The 24,714-nt window shown below is 38.0% G+C and overlaps 1 protein-coding gene across 1 annotated transcript in view; it reads right to left on the bottom strand.

Annotated features, from left to right (window-relative positions):
* The window catches only part of LOC150090808 (uncharacterized), a 791,939-nt gene that overhangs the window by 689,566 nt on the left and 77,659 nt on the right, over positions 1-24,714 (bottom strand). The window contains exons 3-4 of the mRNA XM_090372970.1: positions 22,587-22,627; positions 1,661-1,750 (exon numbers count right to left, since the gene is read on the bottom strand). Of these exons, the coding sequence (XP_090229096.1) occupies positions 1,661-1,750; positions 22,587-22,627 (131 nt within the window). The remainder of the gene's footprint in view (positions 1-1,660; positions 1,751-22,586; positions 22,628-24,714) is intronic.

Genomic DNA, 24,714 nt, shown 5'->3' on the forward strand with positions numbered 1-24,714 from the left:
TAGTCGTGACCTGTACATTGTCATATCGGTCTCTATCCTGGTTATTTCATAGTATGCTCACATGATGTACGCATTCATTTCAATGCTGGATGGTCTTGCCCTTCTCTTGTGATAGCCTTATGGGGGACAGCGCCGCTTGCTCCACTGTCTTGCTCGGGAGACTGTCTCCAACTTTTCGAACCGATCCCTCTGCCTAAGATTAGCTAAGGCCTGAATGCGAGTGACTTTATCCTGCGCCACACTCAAGGCAGTATGAATAATATTTCTCTGCGACATCATCCATCTATGGAGGTGGACTTGTTCGGCTTATGTCTAGTGGTTTATTTTATTTATTTATTTTAGTTCTCGCAAGTGACACCAGATGGCACCACTGTGTGCCTCAGCCATCACTCCAACTTTGGAGAAGGTAAGTCCAATGGGGTAACTTTCGCGATGGTTTTTTTTTTATTATCATTTAATATTATTATTATATCGGTCTCCCGCCATAATAGAGCCGCGTTCGCTTCCACCAAGGCGGGATTCGAGCCCGGGTCCATCAGGCTGGTAGTCCAGTGTCTTAACCACTGGGCCATCATGCCCCTTATTATTATTATTAGCTATATGGTGCAAGGAAGCCTGAGGCTTATGCAGCACCAGCCAAAAAAAAAAAAAAAATTCCGACTTACCCTAACAGAGAGAGAGAGAGAGAGAGTCAAAAGTAGAAGGGAATCACCAAGAAAGAGAAGAATGATGATATCCGGCTCAGGATCCTGGGTGTGCCAAGCCCATACTCACCAGATGTGAGCCCCCAGAGTGAGAATCATGTTTGATTTACATGTGGCCATCTTTGAACTTTGCAAACTGTTGAAAAGTCTTCAAATGACATATAACATCATCTGTGAGAGCTGCTTTTTACAATTTCATGAGTGTTTCTTAATTTGAAAAATTTGATGCAAATTTGCTGCTCGGTAAAAATCACTCATTTTAAAGTGCATTGAAGCACACAAAACACTTCAATATATACTAATTGAGACTGTAGATTAAATCACCTTGATACGGTGAATTTGTGCATTTCTGTGACTCAATGAGCCACCTGTCACTACAATGCCAGTTTTAAGATACAAAATCAGTCACCCAACTTTTTTATTGCCCCTTGTACTGAAATTATAAAAATTTAAATTTTGTATAAACAGAATTTTACAAAACTTCTTGATATTATCTGGAAACAATGATAATATCAAAGAAAAAAAAAAGTGTTTCCAATAAATATAAATTCTGTTCCCCCACAAGATTAATCCATAGTCGCTGTGCTTCCCTCTCCCATTAAATAGTACTACACAGATTCTGCCTCGCAGCTACTCATCACACAGTGAAGTTTAAATAAGCACATTTTAAATACAATATAGTAGGAGTTTTTAATCCCTGAGTGAACTCTGTGTGAACTTTAACAACAGTACCATACCAAACCATATCAACTCCTGCCCACTGATTTTGATTCCCACTGGCATGGTGGTAGATTTTACAGTATTGTAGCTTTCCCACCGTATGTCTAAAATTGTAAGTTAAATCAGGGAGATAACTAACAAACCACATTGTAACAATGTAACAACATATCTTTGTTAAAAAATTAAAAATGCAAAACTTGCAACTTCTAATTTAACAAAGAAGTTTGAATACTTACTCTTGATCCTGGTATTCCAACTACTGGATAGTCTGGAGGTTCTACAGCTCCTCGTGGCACCTCTGGAGGTGGAGGAGGAGACTCCGGCCTCTAAAATATAAAGCATTTTATTTTGTTAGCAGTGCAAATTTCAACATAATAGCTAAATGGCAAATAAATAATTATAAATTATAGAAAATACTGCTGATAAAGGATGATGGTTGATATGATTCATTTAGAAGAGGTATACACTAAAAAATTAAGTAAAAGAAATATATGACACTACTACAAAAGAATTCCAAAAGAAATTGATTCCCAAGATTAAATTAAATAATTTATTTCTTTTCTTTTCATTTTATTTTTTTTTAATTACAAAGAGTGGAATTTTTATAAATACTTTATCTTCAAAATGCTAATGGGATTTTTATCCAGTTAAAGGAAGTAGTGCAGAGTGGTTAGGAAACTGTACACTATAGCAATGGGAACTCTATGGCATGAGAAAGTCTATGGCAAAGCTCATATGGTTATGAATGCAAAAATATCTTCACCCAACAGGTGAAGTAAAAAATTATCTTGCTTCAGATTTCTTTAATAGCAAAATCAAAGAATATAATGCAGTGTTATCCAGAGAGGAATGAATTATAAGGGAATCATAGCATACTTTGGTAAGAATAAGTAAGTTAATTTATGCAGTGTTACATTTTAGGTATGTTCAATTTTATAATTAAATTAAATTAATTTTTGTTCTTTTTGTGTGATTAATAGAAGTGAAAAGTAAATACAGTTATCTCCCTATTATTTAATTACTAAGATTATGATTTTCAAGAACACTTAATAAAACTCTACAGTTTTATGTTGTCTAAATTTAGCAATTCAATTTAATTACAACTATATAATATTTATTTCTCTCATTTTAAAGTCTGTGTTCTCTCTCTCTCTCTCTCTCTCTCTCTCTCTCTTTATATATATATATATATATATATATATACACACTGTGCTGCCACTTCATTAGGCACACCCCTGCTGTTCACACAAATGGTTTGTCCCACAACGTTGCAAATCACATGACCACAGTTGTGGATATAAATACAGCAGAACAAGCTTTCTAGTATCAGTTAAGTGTACAAACCATAGCAAGAATGGGAAAAAGGAGTGATCTAACGGACTTCAGACGTGGCATGGTAGTAGGTGCAAGGCATACTGGAACGGTGCAATGAACAAAAAATGTCCTCTCAACGGCACTCCTGTGGAAGAAAATCGCTTGTTGATGAGAGAGGTCAGAGCAGGATGGCTAGAATTGTGCAAGCAAACAGATGGGCCACAATGTTGCACATCAAATCAGAATACAACCTTGGTGCGCAGAACAAAATATCGCAATGGACCACTAGTCACACTTTGTCGCGAATGGGCTACAACAGCCAACGGCCACATTGCGTACCTTTGTTATCAATTAAGAACAAGAGAACATGCCCCCTGTGGGCACAGCAACACCAGCACTGGACTATCGAGGATTGGAAAACAGTTGCTTGGTCTGACGCAAAGTTCCTGGTGCATCATGTTAATGGAAGGCTCAGAATTTGGCAAAAACAACATAAATCGATGGACCCATCGTGTCTGACGACTACTGTACAAGGTTGTGGGGCAGTGTTATAATGTATGGAATGTTTTCTTGGCACGCGTTGGGTCCATTGATAACCATAGATTCATGTCTGAATGCCACACTGTACCTAAACATCGTTGCTGACCAAGTGCATCCATTCATGTTGATAGTTTATCCTCAGTCAGATGGTTACTTCTAGCAGGACAATGCGCTGGTGCACAAAGCCCGAATCACAATGGAATGATTCCAGGAACGTGAAAATGACTTTTCTTTGCTGCAGTGGCCCATTCAATTTCGCGGATCTCAATCCTATTGAACATCTTTGAGATGAAATGGAAAGGGCTATTCACTGCAGGCCTAGACCTCCGTCGAATCTCAAGGAACTGCATGACACACTCATGTCTGCATGGGTACTCCATTCCTACACGTTTTCAGCATCTTGTTCAATCCATGCCTAGACAAATTCAGGCTGTTTTGAATTCTAAAGGAGGCTCAAAATGCTACTAGGTAGGTGTATTTAATAAAGTGGCAGCATATATATATATACAATAATGGACAAAAAAAACTGCATCACCTTCAAAAAAAAAGTAACATTTGTAGTGAAACATACAAGATATTGTTTGATTACAGTCATTTTTTTTGTCACAAAGCAAAGGTATTGCATCAGATAATGCTTCTATTGCATCAGACAGTAATTGCAAAGTATTGAATCAGTTGTTTCTATAAATACGGCATTGGAAGGGTATACACACTCATTAGTATCCTGTTTGCAGAGGTGTAAACATGGCTCCATATGTTCAGTTGACACTAAGAAAAAAAGTGTAGCTGTTGCTCTGTTCCTGAAAGGGCTTTTATGTGTGCTATCGCTGATAAAATAGGCTGCCACTAGTCAACAGAATCCCAGGTACTGAAATTAAATCACGAAACTAGTGATGTGAAGAGAAGACCTGGATCAGGCTGTAGAGAGTGACTATGCCTTCCCAAGATTGATATTTGAAATGGCTGTGCCTTCATAATCGCCATGCTACTGCTCCTGATCTAAAATTGGACTTGGAGATGTTGAAACAAGTGCACGAACTATCCAAAGATGGCTTTTGGAATGTGCTCTGCATGCTTATCGGCCCAAGAAGAGGCCTTTGTTGACCCAACAAATGAAGAAGAAGCAACTTGCTTGGGCTAAAATGCATGTTTTGTGGACAAAGAAGCAAAGGGACACATTCACCTTTACTGATGAATCGAAATTCAACCTGCATGGCTCGGACGGGAAGCAATATGTCAGAAGACGAAAATCAGAGGCATACCATCTTGACTGCATAACACCGACTGTAAAGTTCCCCACCAGTCAGATGATCTGGGGATGCATAACAAGCAAAGAGGTGGGGCAAATTAAGTTTATTAACAAAACGGTGAATGCAGAAACCTACACTGCTATCTTGGAGGAATGCCTGAAACCCGTTATTAGGGATCATCACACGGATGTCCAAAACTTCATTTTTCAATAGGACTCAGCACCTTGCACACAGCAAAATTGGTAAGTTTTGTGCTATTTATATTTAATGATGAGTTTGTCTTCTTGTCTCATAAGGCTTAAAACATACTTACACCAATGTTTTCCCTCATTTTTCTCCCTTAAGGTGCAGTCATACCTCAGAAATGCTGGCATTACAGTGCTGGACTGGCCCAGCAACAGCCCACATTTGAACCCTATTGAAAATTGGTACATAATGTCGTCTAAAATTGCTCAGAAGAAACCAACAAGTAAGATTCAGCTGCAGGAGAGCATTGTAAGAGTGTGGTACTACAAAATTGGGCAACCGTTATATCCAGAAGTTGATTAACTCTATGCCAGATCATTGCAAGGCTGCAATTGCAGCTCAAGGAGGAACAACAAAATATTGAGGACTTATTTGCTGATTCACAGTACATAATACTATTACGTTAACTTGTCATTTCGGTTTGTACATGTAAATGCAATAAAATGTATGTTTGATTGTCATGATTGCCATTTACATGATTTCTCATATTTCTGTTAATTACGCATTTTACCCTTTGGGAAGATATTTATGGCAATTAGGTATGTCGGGTGGAGTCTTTTTATTGGATTTCATTCATAGAGATATATATATATATCCCATCTAACAAATGCATTTCGAACATTTCTGCAACCCACAATGCAGTACAAAACACATTATTTGTAAAATTCACAAGTGATGCAGTTTTTTTGTCCACCACTCTATATCTTCACAATTGATGCCACGTTCACCAGTCTTACAAGACAATACATGCAAGGCATGCATGGACTGTCTAAAGCTAACAATACTGCATTAAAACCATATTTAATCTATGAATTTATTTTTACATACAAATTGTATAGAAAAAAGAAAAATTAAAAAAAAAAAACACTGCATGTGTACACAAAAAAGATGTTTTATCATTGTAGCCATTTGTTCCTCTAGCTTGGAAAAGGTTAAAATCCAAGTCAATGGCCTAATTACCCATTTGATTGTAGCCATTCATTAAACCGTACGATTGAGACAATACAAGTATTTGTCATATGACTGTAACAATACATATATTTGTCAACAATTTTTTTTTCACCTTGTATTTCAGCATCATTTAGGAAGTAATGTCATTTGCATCATTTTCATGTCACATTTTTGTGACCAAATGGTTTTACTTCAGTCCAAAAAATCAGTATGTGCCACCAAAGATGTTTTCACATCAAAAACAAACAATTTATATGAATATGCTGTACTATGACTTACAACAAGTAGAGTCTTGTTGAAATTCTCAACCTCATTGGAGAAAGAAACAAAGCCAGAAAGAAGAATACAGCTGAAGGACAAAAACAGTAGAGAAGACTAAGAAATAAAGTGGCCAAGGAACGCAGAAGGGCAAAAGAAAAGTGGATAGATGAAATAAGCAAAGAAGTTGAATTTGATTTAAACAATGAATTGTTTGATTGTTATTTGGTTTTTAGGAGCATTAGCAACTAAGTCCATAATGCTTCGGGATATGCTGTGGTCATTCCCTGACCTTTCCGCATCCTCCATATTTGGTGGTGACAGGCTCGAACTCCGGTCTAATCAAGAAGCGTGTGCTACACACTGCTGCTCCTACCCACCTGGCTACGGAGGCAGCTTTAAATAATGGAAGAACTGACATATCATACAAGATGATTGCCACATATACTCGAGACCCCAAAACTAAAAGTGCAGCAATAAGAGATAAAGATGGAAAACACCTGATTAGAAATAGAGACATACGAATAAGATGGAAAGAGCATCTGGAAGACCTCAATGATGGGAACCAAATAAGTGAGGAAGCCTTGGAGATCGAACATGAAGTAAAAGAGGATTGTTTGGGGTCAGACTTACTAGAATTAGAATATAGAAGAGCCCTAAATAAGATCCCCAATGGAAAAGCAGGTAAAATTCCAGCTGAATCGCTAAAAAAAAGGAGACAAAATAAGGAAAGAAATGTTCAATATCATAAAAGCAGTCTATGAAGAAGGAAAAGATGTGGACGACTTTTTTCAAAGCCAGACAGTGACAGTGCCAAAAAAGAGGAAATGCGACAGAGGGTAAAAACTACATAACTATCAGTCTGCTTAGCCACACATCTAAAATACTATTGAAATAATAAAACAGAATTAAACTGAAAACAGAACAGTTTTTAAGCAAAGATCAGTTTGGTTTTCGAAACAGATGAGAGGAACACGAGAAGCCATCTTAGAGCTATGCACAATTGTAGATTGAAGAATAATCATAAACAAAACCACACACATAGCTTTTATTGATCTAGAAAAAGCATTTGACAGAATTCTCTGAGAGAAGCTTTTCAGAGTCATGAAGAAGGCCCAGTTTGTTTGGAGAGATCTATTAGCCATCAAAAAATTATATGAAAATCAAACAACACAAATTGAATTTCAAAATAATGAAGTAATAGCCAAGCTAAGAAAAGGAGTTAGGCAGGGGCGGTGCATTATCACCATTATTATTTATTTAACTTGTACATGGAGGACACTCTACAGATAGTGAAGTGTAAAACCAAAGGAATAAACATAGGAGGAGTACAGGTGCAAGACATACATTTGCAGATGGTATAGTGCCAATAGCGAAAAATGAAGAAGAGTTGAAAAACACAGTAGAAGTAATGGAAGAAGTTTTCTTAGAATACGGGTCGAAATTTAACACAAAAAAGCCAAAAATAATGGTTCCCAGAAAAGAAAGTCAAAGAAAAACAGACAAGATAGAAATAGATAACAAGGAAATTGAACAAGTAAGTTCATTTGCATATCTTGGAAGCAACATACAAGAGGATGGCAAAAGCCATTTAGAAATAAAAAGAAGAATTGCAATAGTGAAAGAGGCACTTAAGAAAAAGAAATCATTTATTGTAAGCAAGGTAAGCAAAGAAAAGAGAAGAGATTCGTGAAAACCTATATATGGCGTATACTGCTATATGGATGCTTGTTTTATTTGTTTTTTTTTTTTAGGAGCATTAGCAACTAAGGCCATATTGCTATGACCACCACATATCCATATAGGATATGTGGTGGTCATTCCCTGACCTTTCCATATCCTCCGTATTTGGTGGTCACGAGCTCGAATCCCGGTCAACGCACTGCTGCTCCTGCACACTTGGCTATGGAGGCGCCCATAATAAAGAGGAAGATGCAGTTCCTAGGACATTTCTGGAGACACAATGATTGAATAGTAAACATGGTAGGACAGTCTGAAAGGAAAAGAAGCAGAGGACGACGAAGAATCACATCACTTGGTGACGTGCTCTGACTTTTAACAATGAACTACAGTGAAGCAAAACAAAAAGTCCAAATTCAGGAAGAGTAGAGAAAAAAAAGATCTCCATGGTGACAGAGCTTGGCCCTTAGAATGATGATGACTTACAAAGGAAAAAAAAAACTTGCACTGGCAACTCGCATGAAGTTTGTGAGGTACTTTGTGTGGCCACTACTTCTGTGTGGAGTGGAAACTTGGACACTCAGGGCTTCAGCAGTGAAGAGAGTGGAGTCCCTTGAGATGTGAGTATACAGAAGAATGCTGAGGATCCCCTGGATGAAGCGGATGACCAATGATCGAGTGCTACAAATATAGGACATAATCAGCAACTGATGAGCAGCTCATGAAAACACGGAAGGTAAAATACCTGGGACATATCATGAGAGGAAGGATGTATGAGTTATTGCATATGATCCTGGCGGGGAGGATGGAAGGAAAGAGAAAAGTTGGCCAAAGGAAAATCTCAGGGATGGATAACATCAAGAGATGGACGGGACTGAGGTTATTATTATTAGCCATGTGGTGCAAGGTAGCCTGAGGCTTATGCTGCACCAGCCAAAAAAATTCCCAAGTTACCCTGAGAGAGAGAGAGAGAGAGAGAGAGAGAGAGAGAGATTGACGATTGACACAAGTAGAAAGGAATCACCAAGAAAGAGAAGAATGATGATATCCAGGTCAGGATCCTAGGTGTGCCAAGTCCACACTCACCAGATGTGAGCTCCTCTGGTTCGTAGAGCTTATCAGATGGGCTGAAGATAGAAAGGAGTTCAAAAAATTGATTGCTGACCTCTGAACCCAGAGATGGCATCAAAAGAAGAAGAAAACTCTTCATATAGTTGCATGTGAATACTTTTATATGACAGTTAGAACAATGTGCATTAAAACTAAGTTACAAAAGTGGATAAAAAAAATTATTAAATGATTAAACAGTGGAAGGGAATGCTGAAAGAGAATAGTTATAAATGAATACTGTTCTGTATAGACGTATGTCATAAACAAGGAGATTCAACAGTTTCTAGTGCTAGGTGCTTTATTGTTAGCATTAGCATTAGTAGAGGCATTTGATGCAAGAAAGCAAGCTTATGCAGCATCAGCCAAAAAAAAAAAAATTAAATAATAAATAAATAAAAAATAACCACTTCTACTTCACCCTTCTATTCGTTCGAAATACCTGTCCAGCTGAGCCTCAAACTTATTTAAGCTATCAACTTCCACGACAAGGGATGGAAGTCTCTTCCACCAACCAACCAACCACCTGCTGGCTAAAGGCAAATTTCCGCACGTCTATCCTACATCTGTCTTTCCTCAATTTAAATTTATGCCCTCTCAGGTGATTATTATGAACAAGAGGGAGAATCCCATCAGCATTGAGCATGCTCAACCCATTCAAGGCTTTATACACCTCTATCAGATCACCTCGCTGGTGCCTAGTCTCCAGACACTGTAATTTGCAAAACTTTCTTCGTAAGAGCACCCCTTTGTTCCATTCACTAATCTTGTTGCCCTTCTCTGCACTCGTTCCAGCAGCTCTACATCCTTCTTGAAATGAGGCCTCCAGACCTGTATACAGTACTCTAGGTGTGGCCTGACCATTGCCTTATACAAGGGAATAATCACCTCCTTATCCCTGCTAGAAAAATTCCTATATATCATTGACAATACACCATGAGCAACTCTTGGAGCCGTCTGCCCTGCTCAGAGAACTTCATATCTGCCTGCACAACTACCCCCAGGTCCTTTTCATTCTCTACCACTGTCAGTGTAGTACCACAGAGTTGATACGTTGCTCTGGGGTTGCTGTTTCCCATATGTAGTACTTTACATTTGTCAATATTAAACTTCATTTGCCACCTCTCAGCCCATCTGCTCAACCTTTCCAGATCCTGTTGCAACTGCATAGTGTCAGTAGTGTCCTTCACAACCCTGCAAACCTTCGTATCATCTGCAAACTTGGACATTAAGCTTGATATACCATTATCAATATCATTTATTAATACAGAAAACAATAATGGACCCAATACTGAACCCTGAGGGACTCCACTAATAACATTAATCCACGATGAGCAGTGTCCATTGATTACCACTCTCTGTCTTCTCCCCCTCAACCACCCCTTTATCCATAGCAACAATTTGCCAAGAATGCCACACTGCTCCAATTTGTTCAGCAGTCTTCCATGTGCAACAGTATCAAAAGCCTTTCTAAGATCCAAATATATAATATCAAAGTTATTCCCTGCATCCAGTTCTTTTGTGACTGCATCATAGTATCCAATCAAATTGGTCAGGCAATTTCATTGGATACTATGATGCAGTATCCAATACAGTATCCCCTTAACAAAACCATGCTGTGTCCGAGCTATAACTGAAGTCTTGTCTAGATGATCCTGCAGTGCTTTTTTAACCAGTGCCTCCATTAATTTTCCGGGAACAGAAGTTAAACTCACAGGTCTATAATTACTTGTATCAGCCTTTGATCCTCCTTTGTGAATTGGGGTCACATTTGCACATCTCCAGTCCATGGGTAGCTCCCCTGAGTCCCAAGGAAGTTCTCATAATTATGGCTAAGGGTTTGCTTACTTCCTTTACTGCCTCTTTTAATATAACTGGATAGATCCCATCCACCCCAGGTGCCTTTCTTGTATTTATCTTCAACAATTTCTCCTCCACTTTACTCCCAGTTATTACAAGATTCTCTAGCTTACTGCCAGAGTTGAATACACCTCTGGCATTCCCCTCGCTGAATAACTCCTCATGTGTGAATGTCGAAGCAAAATATTCATTTAGTTTGTTAGCTACCTGAGCAATGTCATCAACAGTTGACCCATCGATATCAAGTGGACCAATCTGATTCATCCCCTTCCTTCTAGAGTTTACATAAGTAAAGAACTCTTTGCTGTTTTTCTTTGCATCCCTTGCCAAAGATTTCTCGTAATTTGCCTTCGCCTGCCTAACCTCCTTTGTAACTTGGTTACAGATCAATTTGTATCTATCATAGGCTTCTGTGTCACGTGTTAATTTGTATGTCTCCCATGCATTTTTCTTCTCTGCCATATGTCTCATTAGTCCATCTGACATCCATTTAGGCCTAAACCTTGAACAATATTTCTTATTTGGTATGTAAAGCCTAGTAGCTTCCAAGATAAGTTCTTTGAATGCTTCCATTTTGAATTTGCTGTTGGTAACATCATCAGTTGGTCCCACTGTATAGAATTTAAATACTGCCTCAGTACATCGTAGTCGCCTTTACGAAAGCAATAACCCTTCCCTTTACCCCTAATGGTAGTTACCTCTTTGAGTAAATCCCACTTCAGCACACTGTGATCACTGCCACCTAGTGGTTCATTTATCTGCAGATTCTTAATGCATGAAGAATGACTACTGATAATCAAATCAAGAGTATTACTCCCTCTAGTTGCTCCCGAACATGCTGATGTAGAAAACAATCATCCAATAAATCCACAAAAGCCTTGCTAGTGTGTGAGTGACCAGCCCCCAAATTCCAGTCAATATCTAGGAAATTAAAATCCCCCATTATAAGACTCTCTGATTTACTGGCCCACTCTATTTCCCTGTACAGTTTCTTATTATACTCATCAGAGTCATTAGGCCTATAGCACACTCCTACTCTCAATTTTGATCTTCCAATGCTTATGTCACACCAAACTGACTCAACACTGCACTGTCCAGCGATGTCGACTGGCTTCACTTCCTTGGATTTTATGTATTTCTTAACTAATAGCATAACCCCCTCCTCCCTTGTTTCCAATATTCAGAAGCAGGAAAGAAAAGTATTTTCACTCTACTATATTTCAGGTAATATGTGAATGCTAATTTGTACTGTCACCATTAATAAACAGCATATATCAAGTATAATTAGTATAGTTATAATAATGATATATATTTATATAATTACTGAAATAATACAGGTACATTTCATTTTATTATCATATTTGTTAGAATTTAACCTTCATAGTTTTTACATTAACTTACAAGTTTTCGTATGACTTTCCACATTTTTAATAGAATGACAAACAGGTAAATCTAGTTTTTACAAAAATTTCAAACTAATAATCAGCATTTTAAATCTGTGCTTTGCTCCCTTGCCTTCATAAAAAATTCTTGAAATTCCGGTTCATTCATTAAGAATGCAGACAAAGGTAGAGAGGACGGAATTTGATGTCAAGTGTTTATTAATGAAACAAAGAAGGTTGTTGTTATTTGGTTTTTAGGAGCATTAGCAACTAAGGCCATATTGCTCTGGGATATGCGGTGGTCATTCCCTGACCTTTTCGCATCCTCCGTATTTGGTGGTGATGGCTCGAACCCTGGTCTAATCAAGAAGTGTGTGCTACACACTGCTGCTCCTTCCCACCTGGCTACGGAGGCGCCTAAACAAAGAAGGGTAAGTTAATTAACAGCAATGGGAAAATGTATATAAATTACTCTTGTGGTCCAAAAAACAGTTACACTTCTGAATAGAATGCATTTGGTGTGAAAAGATTTTATCACACAGGTGGCGTTATAGAGGTGAAGTATGAGCAACAACACACTAGCAATACCATATCAATCCTAACCTTACTCCCAGAGGTAACTAACTAGCAGTTAAAAAAAAAACAAAACCTTATGAAGTATCCCCTTTGAAAATATAGATTAGTTATCGGTAATAATAAACTTTTAATAACAAAAATAATGAAAACAATAAGAAAACCCTGATTTATCAAAAAAAGTTTATTCTAATTGCTTAACAAAATTAACTATAAATCAATGGTGATATGCAATGTAGTTCTAAAAAAATACACACACAGTCCTATGTAAATTAACAACAGCTGTAGCAAATAGTCTCTAGTTTATTTAAAACAGCATTGCGATTTAGAACCTTGGTTTCTTTTTCTTTCAGTTACTATTCAATTACTCTTTATGAAGCATGTATATAACACCAAAGATTATTGTTTTTGGCAAGATTATTATACTGCACAAACATACTAGCATGACTCAACAGGATATTTTCAAATAATGTGTGTGAGTTTAGGAACTGTAAAGAAATTGATCAAATAAAAGGAAGAAACAGTGTCAATACCACCAAGAAGAAAAAGTGAATATGATTAGAAATGAAAGACTATCAAAAGAGATTATGTAGTTTTGATATATAAAATAGGTTATACCCTGTTTCTTTTTGTTCTTTAAAAAGAAACTGCAAATATAGGCAGCGACACTTCTTCCTTAACGGTATATTATAGGATCATTCAGACTGGTCAAAAGCAACACATCTACCGAAAAGCAGGTGCTAATGCAGCAATGAAAACTAAAAAACTATCTTAGGTTAAGAAAATATATGGGACACACTGAGAATGAGTGTAAAAGCATTCAATTTAGTGATGAAACTCACTTTCAGGTACTAGGCCCAAGGCCGACCGGGCTAGCCGAGTGGGTAAAGTACCTGCCCGGCAACCCAAAGGTCGCGGGTTCGATTCCCGCCTCGGGCTTGGATCAAAGTATTGCAAAAACCTTGGGAGGTGCAATATGGCCACAGAAGCCGATGCGCCAGCCAACAACTACCAAAAAAAAAAAAAAAAAAAAAACTAGGCCAAAGATGGAAATAGGAATGGTAAAACAGCAATAAAACACATTGTCTCTATGTAAATCAGTAGCGTAGCTACCTTTTTTTCGGGCTCGGAGGCAATGAACACGTTTGGGCCCCTACTTAATTAATGAAAATTGCAAAAAGAGGAGACAGCCAAAGACGCCGGGCCCCTAAAGGGCCCAGACCCGGAGGCAATTGCCTTGCCTGCCTACAGGGTAGCTATGCCACTGATGCAACAAACACTAAAACATCCAGAGAGCAAAAAAAAAAATGTTTTGGAGATGTTTTTCATATTATACTCACTTACCCCAAAGCAAGGTATTATGGAAAGTGAGAAATACAAGATATTTTATAAGGAAAAATACTTCCAAATGAGAAAAGCTCAATCCAGATAACACTGGCATGTTTCAGAAAGACCTTGCAGCACACAATAATTCCAAATTAGTAAATAATTTAATGGAATAAACCAATGTTGGATGCATTGATTAACCTAGGAATTCTCTTAATATAAACTCAAAAAGATGATTTGTATCATTACTAAAACATCATTTCATGACAGTGAACTCAAAAACATAAAAATTTAATTATTTCAATGCCAAAATATCATAAAGATATTAATAAGCAGGAGGCAGGTAATATTTTGTATAAATAACATATTTCTCAAAAAATCCTTTTATGTTGACAATGTGTCATATTAATTTCCACAAGACTCTCTCTCTCTTTCTGTGTGTGTGTGTGTGTGTGCGCGCGTGGTTGTGTGTGCAAATCATTAACAATAAACAGAGCTGATAACGGAAATATATGAGGCAAATGAACATAAGCATAACATTAAATATTAACATAGCATATAATAGGAATACCAATAATTGTAACAAGGTAGTAATGTAAGACTTGGTTGTTTGGTTTGGTTTTTTTTTTTTAGGAGCATTAGCAACTAAGGCCATATTGCTCCGGGATATGCGGTGGTCATTCCCTGACCTTTCCGCATCCTCTGTATTTGGTGGTGACGGGCTCGAACCCCGGTCTAATCAAGAAGTGTGTGTTACGCACTGCTACTCCTTCCCACCTGGCTACGGAGGCGCCTGTAATGTAAGACAAGTATAGCTACTATGAAATATGAAAAATTTAGATATTAAACAGAAGACAAAAGGCCAAAAATAATTTAGAATCAAAAGAGTAACAAATACACTAGTCAGTGTGGGAACCCGAAAGAGTAAGAACATGAATGGCAAAAGAATAAATAATAATTATTAACAAAATGAAAGAAAAAATTATGCCCATCATGACTAAAAATTAAATTATTAATTTTTTCAGCTATAGAGATATGAAGACATGAACCACCTGAATTTCACCTTTCATTCTTTCATTAGAAGAAGGGAAAAAATATACAGTGATTCACTACCAGTGCGACAAACTTGCAGGAGATGTAGGGGGCACAAAGATGAATCGGAATCACATAGCATTGCAGGGTCCGAAATGCCTTCGTCATGCGGTAGAGGACGTTCAACGGGAGGTTGCATGAACAGCGATCCCGCTGGAAGTCAGCATTTGCAAACCGTTTCTGTTGAAGACACCAAGCAGCAAAAGTCTTCCGGAGCGGATAATCAACAGGCTCCAATGATTGGACGTGTTGCAGATGGTATGAACTCAGTTGGTTTGTTGACAGTATCCTCCATACAGTGGATTGGGAAATACCCAATCGTTGGCCTATCGCTCGAGTACTCGTACTCGGATTGCCTTCTGCAAGACGTAGGACATTCTCCTCATTGTCTGTCGTCCTCGTTGCTCGCTCTCGATTCATGGTACCTCTTGTGAAACAACCGGTCTCGTGTAACCTTCTGTGCACATGTGCGAAAATCATATGATGAGGAGTATGCCTGTGCGGGAAACGTTCCTGGTACAAGCGCAGAGCGGCGCGCCCGTTAGTCCGCAGCTCCATATGCGAGGTGCATGTCAGCCAGTTCATCGTTTGAATACTCATCCATCCTACTGCCTCGGTAACTGGTTCGCAAATGCTGACTTCCAGCGGGATCGCTGTTCACGTGACCTCCCGTTCAACATCCTCTACCGCATGACGAAGGTATTTCGGACCCAGCAATGCTATGTGATTCCGATTCGTCTTTGTGCCCCCTACACCTCCTGCAAGTTTGTCGCACTGGTAGTGAATCATCCTGTATATAAGATGAATATGAAATGCAATGAAAATTCACACAGAGTGTTTCAAAACGTGTGCTTCAAAATCAATTCAGGACCTGAAACAATAAAGTTCATGTAAACATGTCTGATTCTGAATGCTTATAGAGATTTGACTGGATTTGAATTTTAAAAATTGACATATTTTAATGGTAAAAATAAAAAAATAATAAATAAAAATAAGCAAACACATACCTATTAAAATTCTTATTAATAATGGGTATATGTTTGTTTACTCTTTTTTTTATTCTTTTATTATTTTTTAACATTAAAAACTTAGCCATTTTTAAAAATTGAAGAGACTTAGAATTTGGAATTTCCTCTTTTCGACCTTCTCAGGCTTAAAATCTCTCCTCACTGTGTCAAATTCATCTGATTCAACTAATGCTCATCTCAGTTGTCCAAATTATTCACTGTACGATTACTTTCACCTCAAAGTGGTACTTGCGCTTATGTCCATTCTGATATTTCCTGTCAGAGGCTTGGTAATTTGGATTCTCCTCTTTTCGATCTTCTGTAGCTTAAAATTTCTCTACCTCATTGTGTCAAATTCGTCTGTTGTCTCTACCGTTCTCCCAACTACACTAATCACTTGAAGCTCTTTGACTTCCTCTCTTTGCAACTTGACTTTCTTCAGTCCAACTTTCCTAACAGTGAGGTAATTTTCCTTGGTGATTTTAATGTTCACAACTCCAGCTGACTTCCATTTTCTAGTCACACCGACCCAGCTGGGTCGGTGTGACTAGAAAGAGTGCTGAGGCTTTTGCAATTATTAATGACCTTACACAGATTGTTCATTTACCTACAAGAATACCGGATAATCCTAATCATACAGCCAACACGCTTGATCTTTTTCTCACAAACAACCCTTCTAAGTACACGGTCGAAGTGAGAGGTCCTTTAGGCACTTCAGATCACAACTTGGTGCTTGTCTCTTCTCCAATGGAGCCTTTATCTCATGGCTATTCCCAACCTCGTATTGTTTGGCATTACAAGAATACAAAATGGGATGACCTGCGAGATTTCTTTTCTTCTTTTCCTTGGTCGGATTACTGTTTCAAAACTTCTGATGTCAACGTTTGCTCAGAACGTGTCAGGGAAATTATTCGTGCAGGAATGGAATCCTTTATCCCACACTGCACTTTAAAATCACGTCCTTTATCTAAACCTTGGTTTTCCAATAAATGTGCTAAGGCTGTTCAAGAGAAGAATGTTGCTTATCGTAATTAGCTTGTTTATAATTCTTCAGTTTCATTTTCTGCCTACACCAAAGCTCGCAACAATTGTAAAGCAGTTATTAATCAGTCCAAAGTAGAGTTTGAACAGGCTAAGAGTAGAAAACTTGCTTCTTGCCCTAATGGTAGCCAAGCATTCTGGTCCCTTGCCAAAGCTATTGGCTGCAACTTTTACCCATCTCTGCTCCCACCTCTGTCCAAACCAGATGGTTCTGTTGTTACTTCAGCCAAGGATAAAGCTGACCTGCTAGCATTGCAGTTTTCTTCCAACTCATATATTAATGATCTTGGTAAAACACCTCCCACCATTCCCAACATGCTCCATTCAATGCCTCATGTGTTCTTCCGTCAAAAGGATGTCAGAAGGATTTTAACGAATCTTGATGCTAAGAAAGCACCAGGTCCCGATGATATTTCTCCACTTGTTCCGAAAACCTGTGCTCCTGAACGTACTCCTATTCTTTGCTGCCTTTTTTCACTTTCTTATTCCAAAGGTGTTTTTCCTTCTGCTTGGAAATTTGCTCATATCCATCCAGTTCCTAAAAAGGGTGACAAATCCCTCCCATCCAATTATCGTCCCATTGCAATTACATCTACTCTTTCTAAAGTAATGAAGAAATCAATTAACCACCAACCCTTAAACTACCGAGAAACCTTCCGTCTGATCAACGATCACCAGCATGGATTCCGTAAGTGTCGATCCACTGGTGATGTTCTGGCTTCTGTTACCCATTTATGGACTAATTCAATGGAAAGGTTCGGTGAAACACAAGTAGTTGCTCTTGACGTCTCAAAGGCTTTTGATCGTGTTTGGCATAAAAGTCTTCTAAACAAGCTCCCGTCTTACGGTTTGCCAACTGTTTTTAGTAATTGGTTATCCAGTTTTCTCTCTGATCGCTCACTGAGGGTGATGGTAGATGGCTCTCTGTCTTTTAACTTCTCCATTAATGCCGGTGTCCTCCAAGGTTCAGTTCTTTCCCCCACTCTTTTCCTCTTGTATATTAATGACCTTCTTCTATTGACTGGAAATCCTATCCATAGTTTTGCCGATGATAGCACATTGCATTCCACTTTCCATTTTGAGAAACCTTGCCCTGTTCGATCAGCTTCAACTTCTCGAAAATCTCCTACCAATTCCTGAAATGCCGATCTTCAGGTAATTCTCCAGTGGGGCAAAGACAACTTATTGATTTCAACCCTTCTAAAACTCAGTCTTGTATTATATCTCGCTAAAAGGATTCTTCTGCTCCTATGCTTATCTTTAGTGACACTCCGATTTCTAGGCAAAATGATATATCTCTTTTGGGGATTACCCTGACTTCTAATCTCTCTTGGCACAAGCACATTACAAATATTGCTTCCTCTGCATCTAAAAAACTTGGTTTTCTCTTTCGCTCTCGGCATTACTTTTCTTCCAAACAGCTGCTCACTCTGTATAAATCGCAAATCCGCCCTGCCATGGAATATTGTTCCCACATCTGGGGTGGTGCCCCCAAAACCTCTCTCAGGCTTCTCGATTCCATTCACAAGAGGGTAGGTAGGTTAATTAATGATTCATCTCTAACAGTCTCTCCACTCGCTGTCTCATAGACATACTGTTTCTGCTGCATTCCTCTTCTACAGATACTTCCATGGGCATTGTTCTTCTGAATTGGCTTCTATAATTCCTGCTCTCTCTCTCTCTCTCTCTTTCAAAACAGTCTGAACACGTGCCGCCATCAGCCAACATCCATATACTGTCCAACTTCAAACTCACAGAACCAACTTTTCATCTGCTCGTTTATTCATTCAACTGCCGTTTTCTGGAACAACCTTCCTTCATACATATTTTCTGAAAATTACAGTCTACAGAAGTTCAAGTCCAATGTCAACAGATATTATTATTATTAGCCATATGGTGCAAGGAAGCCTGAGGCTTATGCTGAACCAGTCAAAAAAACTAAAAAAATTTCTGAACTTCCCCGAGAGAGAGAGAGAGAGAAAGAGATAGGGAGAGAGAGAGAGAGAGAGAGAGAAAGAGATAGGGAGGGAGGGAGGGAGGGAGAGAGAGAGAGAGAGAGAGAGAGAGAAATAAAAGGGAATCACCAAGGAAGAGAAGAATGATGATATCCTGCTCAGAACCCTGGGTGTGCCAAGCCCACACTCACCAGATGTGAGCCCCTGGGGTTATATCTTCTTTCATCTTCTCACCCTCCAATCCAAGCACAGTACTAAAGGTTCTAATACCTCTCATGTTTGGGTTTACATAAAAAAAAAAAAAAAAAAATCAAAGGATTTGCTTCTCACCCTGGTAAGTAGCCATATCTCTATCCCTTTCAATAAGTTAAACAATCGAGTCTTCAAGCAGTGTTTGAAAAAATATTGTATAAATCAAAATATTCCAGACAAATCTACCTTGAGAAAGAATTATTACCCTAACACTATTTATGACATTCGCAAAATTTGTCAAGTATATTAGAGAAAACTATATTTGGTTGTCTGTTGATGAAACAACATACTGTACGTTTATTGCTGCAATATTGTACTTTTTATATTTAGAGAATTAAATGCAGAACCATAGTGCCAATGTTTACTTGCTTGTAATGCCCTCAAAAAAAGGCGAATTATTCTACAATAGCAAGATTTTGTAATGATTCTCTGCAGTTATTATAGCCATAATTGACCCACAGCAAAAGAGTCTGCATTTTTTTTTAGTGACACGCTTCTGCGTTACAAGGTTTCTATTCAAATCTGATCCATGTTACTTGCTTAACCCATAGCTTACATAGATTGGCAGAAGCAATTCGGGAGAATTTTGGTGAAATTAACAAACTTATTTCTAGTATTAAAAGAAAAGCTTTTGTCAAAAGTGCCTTCATGAACGGCAACTTACAGAAATATGCTACCTATCATGTTCTCACAAGATGGAAACATGGTTACAAGAGGCACTGTTTTATGCTGAAAGTTTTGATTATATAAAAGAATTTGCTGATTCACTGGACAGTATGCTATTGGTAATGATAAGCCAAAGTTTTCTAATTCTTTAGCTAGAAAATGTGTGAGCTTTTTTTGAACAGTGCAATTGGAGAGATGGAAAAAGTTGAAATGCAAATTTCAACCATGCCTTGAGGCATAGCAGAAGAAATAAGAAGAAAACACAACAATGTTTTAGAAATGAACCCGGGATTTCACTCTTTAAGGAAAATAGATGAATTTATAAATGAGAAAGGAAATGAACTTCCATTTCAAGTAGAGGCATCAAAAGCTCACATTTTTAAATACAGCCCAGTCACTTTCACAGGTCATTCTCTGCATATAAAATAATCTAAAACGATAAAGGCCACAAATTTACAATTATTATTATTAGCCATATGATGCAAGGAAGCCCAAGGCTGCACCAGCCAAAAAAAAAAAAAATTTGAGTTACCCTGAGAGAGAGAGAGAGAGAAGTAAAAGGGAATTACCAAGAAAGAGAAGAATGATGATATACAGATCAGGATTCTGGGTGTGCCAAGCCAAAATCTTCAGGTAATTCTAAATAAACTCATCAGATGTGAGCCACTCGGGGTAAATATATTATTGTAACAAAAATTACGCCAGCTGTGAGACTAAAATGGAAACGTTTTAATAAGGTGTTAAAACTTATCATAAACAGTTTTATTACCTAACGTTGTGTACAAAAAGACTGGTTCAATTAATTATAATAATAAATATAATAAATGCAACAGGATCTAGATAATTTGGGCAGATGGGCTAAGAAGTGGCAACTAAAGTTTAACCTTGACAAATGCAAAATACTGCATATGGGTAGAAGTAACCCCAGAGAAACGTACCAACTGTGTGGTACTACACTTAAGGTGGTAGAAAATGAAAAAGACCTGGAAGTAATTGTGCAGTCAGATATGAAGTTTTCTGAGCAATGCAGACAGGCTGCCAGGGAAGGTCATGGGGTTTTGTCAATTATATATAGGAATTTTGCTAGCAGGGAAAAGGAGGTGATTGTCCCTCTGTATAAGGCAATGGTCAGGCCACACCTTGAGTACTGCGTACAGGTCTGGAGGCCTCATTTTAGGAAGGATGTAGATTCATTTGAGCGTGTACAGAGAAGGGCAACAAGATTGGTGAGGGGAATGAAGGGAGTCTCTTACCAAGAGAGACTTAAGTTCTGCAAATTGCAGTGGCTGGAGACTAGGCACCTGCACGGTGATCAGATTGAGGTGTATAAGGCCTTGAATGGGTTGAGCAGGCTGAATTCTGATGGGATCCTTCCACTTGTTCAGATTACGAACCTAAGGGGGCATAAATTCAAATTAAGAAAAGACAGATGTAGAATAGATGTGCGGAAATTTGCCTTTAGCCAGCGGGTGGTTAATGCTGGAACAAACTTCCATCTGTCGTTATGGAAGTTGATAGGTTAAATAAATTTAAGGAGGAACTGGACAGGCATTTGGAGGGAATGGTGTGATTTTTTTTTTTTTTTGGCTGATGCTGCATAAGCTCATACACTTGCTTTCTTGCATCACATGCCACTACTACTGCTACTACTACTACTACTACGAGTAATAAATGTAAAAAGTGTAATGCATATATTAGCATTTTGGTGTATATTTCACCTGTTTTTAGTGCACATAATCCAATGTCTAGTTATCAGTATGAGCCATGTAGTGCAAGGAAGCCACAGGCTTTAGCTATACAAGCCAAAAATTAATAAATAAATAAAATAGTAATAAATAAAAATAAACAATAAAAAATAAAATATATAAAAATAAAAAAAAGAAAATAAACTACCTAAATGTTTCCTTCTTCACATAGGTAACTGACCAGCTGACCTTTCACAATTTATCAAAACTGTCAGCTTCAACTACCCGCAGAGGTTACTTATTCTAGTAATTAACAATTCACTGGATGAAAGAAAACATCCTATAATCCAACTACTAATGCAGGTGGAGACTATTAATATAATAATTGCTCCACCAGCAGTCCAGGTATTACAGCATGTTTCAGACTTATTATTATTATTATTTATTATTATAATAAGTCTGAGAGATGCTGTAATATATGGACTGCTGGTTGAGCATTTCATGTGGAGTGTGAGGTAACTCTGAGGATCTGATTCAGTTTTATTGTTACCTGGTGTCTTAACTATCCTGGAGACATTTTCTCCCCATCCCCATTATTGTTTAGTTTTATAAATTTAATAAATATAAGTTAATTATACATAGTAAAGTGTTTCTTTTATTCTAGCACATCTTTTTTTTAATGACCCTCATACATGGCAATAAAGAAGCATTTATTTTACTTGGAATTAATTAATAATTTTTACTTTCCACCAATAATGCATATTCCATACATTAGAAACAATTATAATATGTGCCTGTGCTTTTTCGTAACTCTTAAAACAGCATCTACTGGAAATCAGCTGTACCTTTATAGAGCTGCATTTCCATAAAGCTTGAAAGCTTTCAAGTTTTGAAAGAACCAAGAATTATATCAATTTTATTTAGTTACAGTATCTGTATATAGCATAATTTTTATTATGAAAAGTAAGAAATCTTACTGGATGAACTGTTTCTTCTGGCCCTGTTTGATCCTCGTCATCTAAAAAATAAAATTATAATACAAAAATACATTCTCAGATTTTTACAGTTCATTTTTGATAGTATTTTAAATATAAATTCTTTTATGAACTTTTAAAGTAGGTTATATTATAATAAAATTAATAAACTTTATTTAAAGAAACTATCATTAATCAAATATCTGAGATTTAACTTTTTATGGCTTTATGGCCTTACTTAGGACATTTCAGTGCATTAAGAAAAAATGTCTGTTATTAAAAGGTGTCCAGTAATGGGAGGAGTCCAATAAGAGAGGTTTCAGATACTTTTTATGGCTTCATGGCCTTACTTAGGATATTTTAGTGCATTAAGAAATGTCTGTTATTAAAAAGTGTCCAGTAATGGGAGAAGTCCAATAAGAGAGGTTTCACTGTATATAATTTTCTTTGTCTGTGTACCAGTCATACTGTAAGAGGGTGCTATGATCACTAAGAAATATTTAAATTTTAACATTTTTTAATTACATATTTCAAATGTTACAACTAAATTCAACTAAATAATTACAGTATTTTGAAGCTTTCTTCAGACTGTCTCTAAAAACCTTTTAAAGCGTTTTTGAATATACTGAGTATAAATAAAAAAAAAAAAAATTTCGAATGAGTTCAGTGGGCTTTTGAAAAATAACAAATATATATATACATGGTTGAGCCAAAACATTATGACCAGAGAGTCATTGTGCAAATCGAAGCAACAACAGGTGAACTACGGTGCGAGTGTGGGTCAGGATACAGTATAAAAAACACCTGATATTGAGCTCCGTTAATCAGTATTACTCTTGTTCTTCAGATGGGAAAAGCAGTGGACTTAAACGAGTTTGACAAGGGCCAAATTGTAATGGCCAGACCACTAGGTCACAGCATATCCAAAACGGCACAGCTTGTGGACTTTTTTTGTGGAATTGTGAGGTGCTCACAGTCAGCCGTGGTTAGAACCTACTGAAAGTGGTACGAGGAGGTAAAGCCACAAACTGCCAATGAGGTGTTGGACGACCATGGCTCATCGATGCACGAGGTGAGTGAAGGCTCTCCTGGACGATATGTGCCAACAGAAGGGCAACTGTGGTGCAACTCCCAGTAATCGGAATGCTGGTGAGGGGGAGTAATGTGCCACAACACACAGTACATCGAATCCTGCTGAGAATGGGGCTGCGTAACCGCAGGCCACTCCGAGTGCCCATGCTAACCACGGTTCACTGGTGACAGCGCCTACAATGGGCATTCAAGAACTGAAACTGGATCTTCAGTGATTGGAAGAAGGTCATCTGGTCCAATGAATCATGTTTCCTGTTGCACAAAGTGGACGGCCGGGTACATGTGCATAGTTTACCTGAGGAAGTGATGGTGCCTGGATGCACCATGGGACGAAAACAAACCAGTGGTGGCGGTGTCATGCTTTGGGCAATGTGCTGCTGGGATACCCTGGGTATAGTCATCCATGTGCTGGGCACTCTGACATCTACCACCTACCTAAACATCGGAAGCCAATATGGCCATCGTTGTGAGTGGACACGTTATTTCGCGCTCCTGATTTTTGTGCTTAAATATGTGGTTAAAGTTTATTATAGCCAGATTGAAGCATAATTATCTGTATCCTTTGTTATCAGACTGTACTGGTCACCATGTGGCTGACGACAGGGATATAGAGAGGTGGTCGATACACGCAGCTGCCACGTTTACACCTGGCACTTGACTGGGGAGGTGTCCCAAGCAAAGTGACCTTGAACAGTGTCTCTGTTCCAAAAATTTCAAACATGCTGTGCGACTCTATCGTAAAGAATAATGACTTTAGTGATTCCTCCCCCCCCCACACCATAGACTTTACATGGTAAGGAGTGATCTCTTCTCCAGCAAAACTTAGTGTTCGCAATGCTACCGTCGTCTTTGGCGCCCCCGAATACCTTATAGGGAAGTAATCCCATGGTTCTAAGGGCATTTTTAACACTCGGCTATTTCCCCTCACCCCAAATGCTGAGGAGGACAGCCCAATATCTTAAAGGCACATAACTAGCCTCACGTTTAAGCTACGAACTTATGGTGGGCATCATTTGCCACAACTTTTAAAGTACTGTTC

The sequence above is a fragment of the Mastigoproctus giganteus genome, chromosome 1 (genome assembly GCF_048544385.1).
Source record: "Mastigoproctus giganteus isolate SK-2022 chromosome 1, ASM4854438v1, whole genome shotgun sequence".
Taxonomy (NCBI): Eukaryota; Metazoa; Arthropoda; class Arachnida; order Uropygi; family Thelyphonidae; genus Mastigoproctus; species Mastigoproctus giganteus.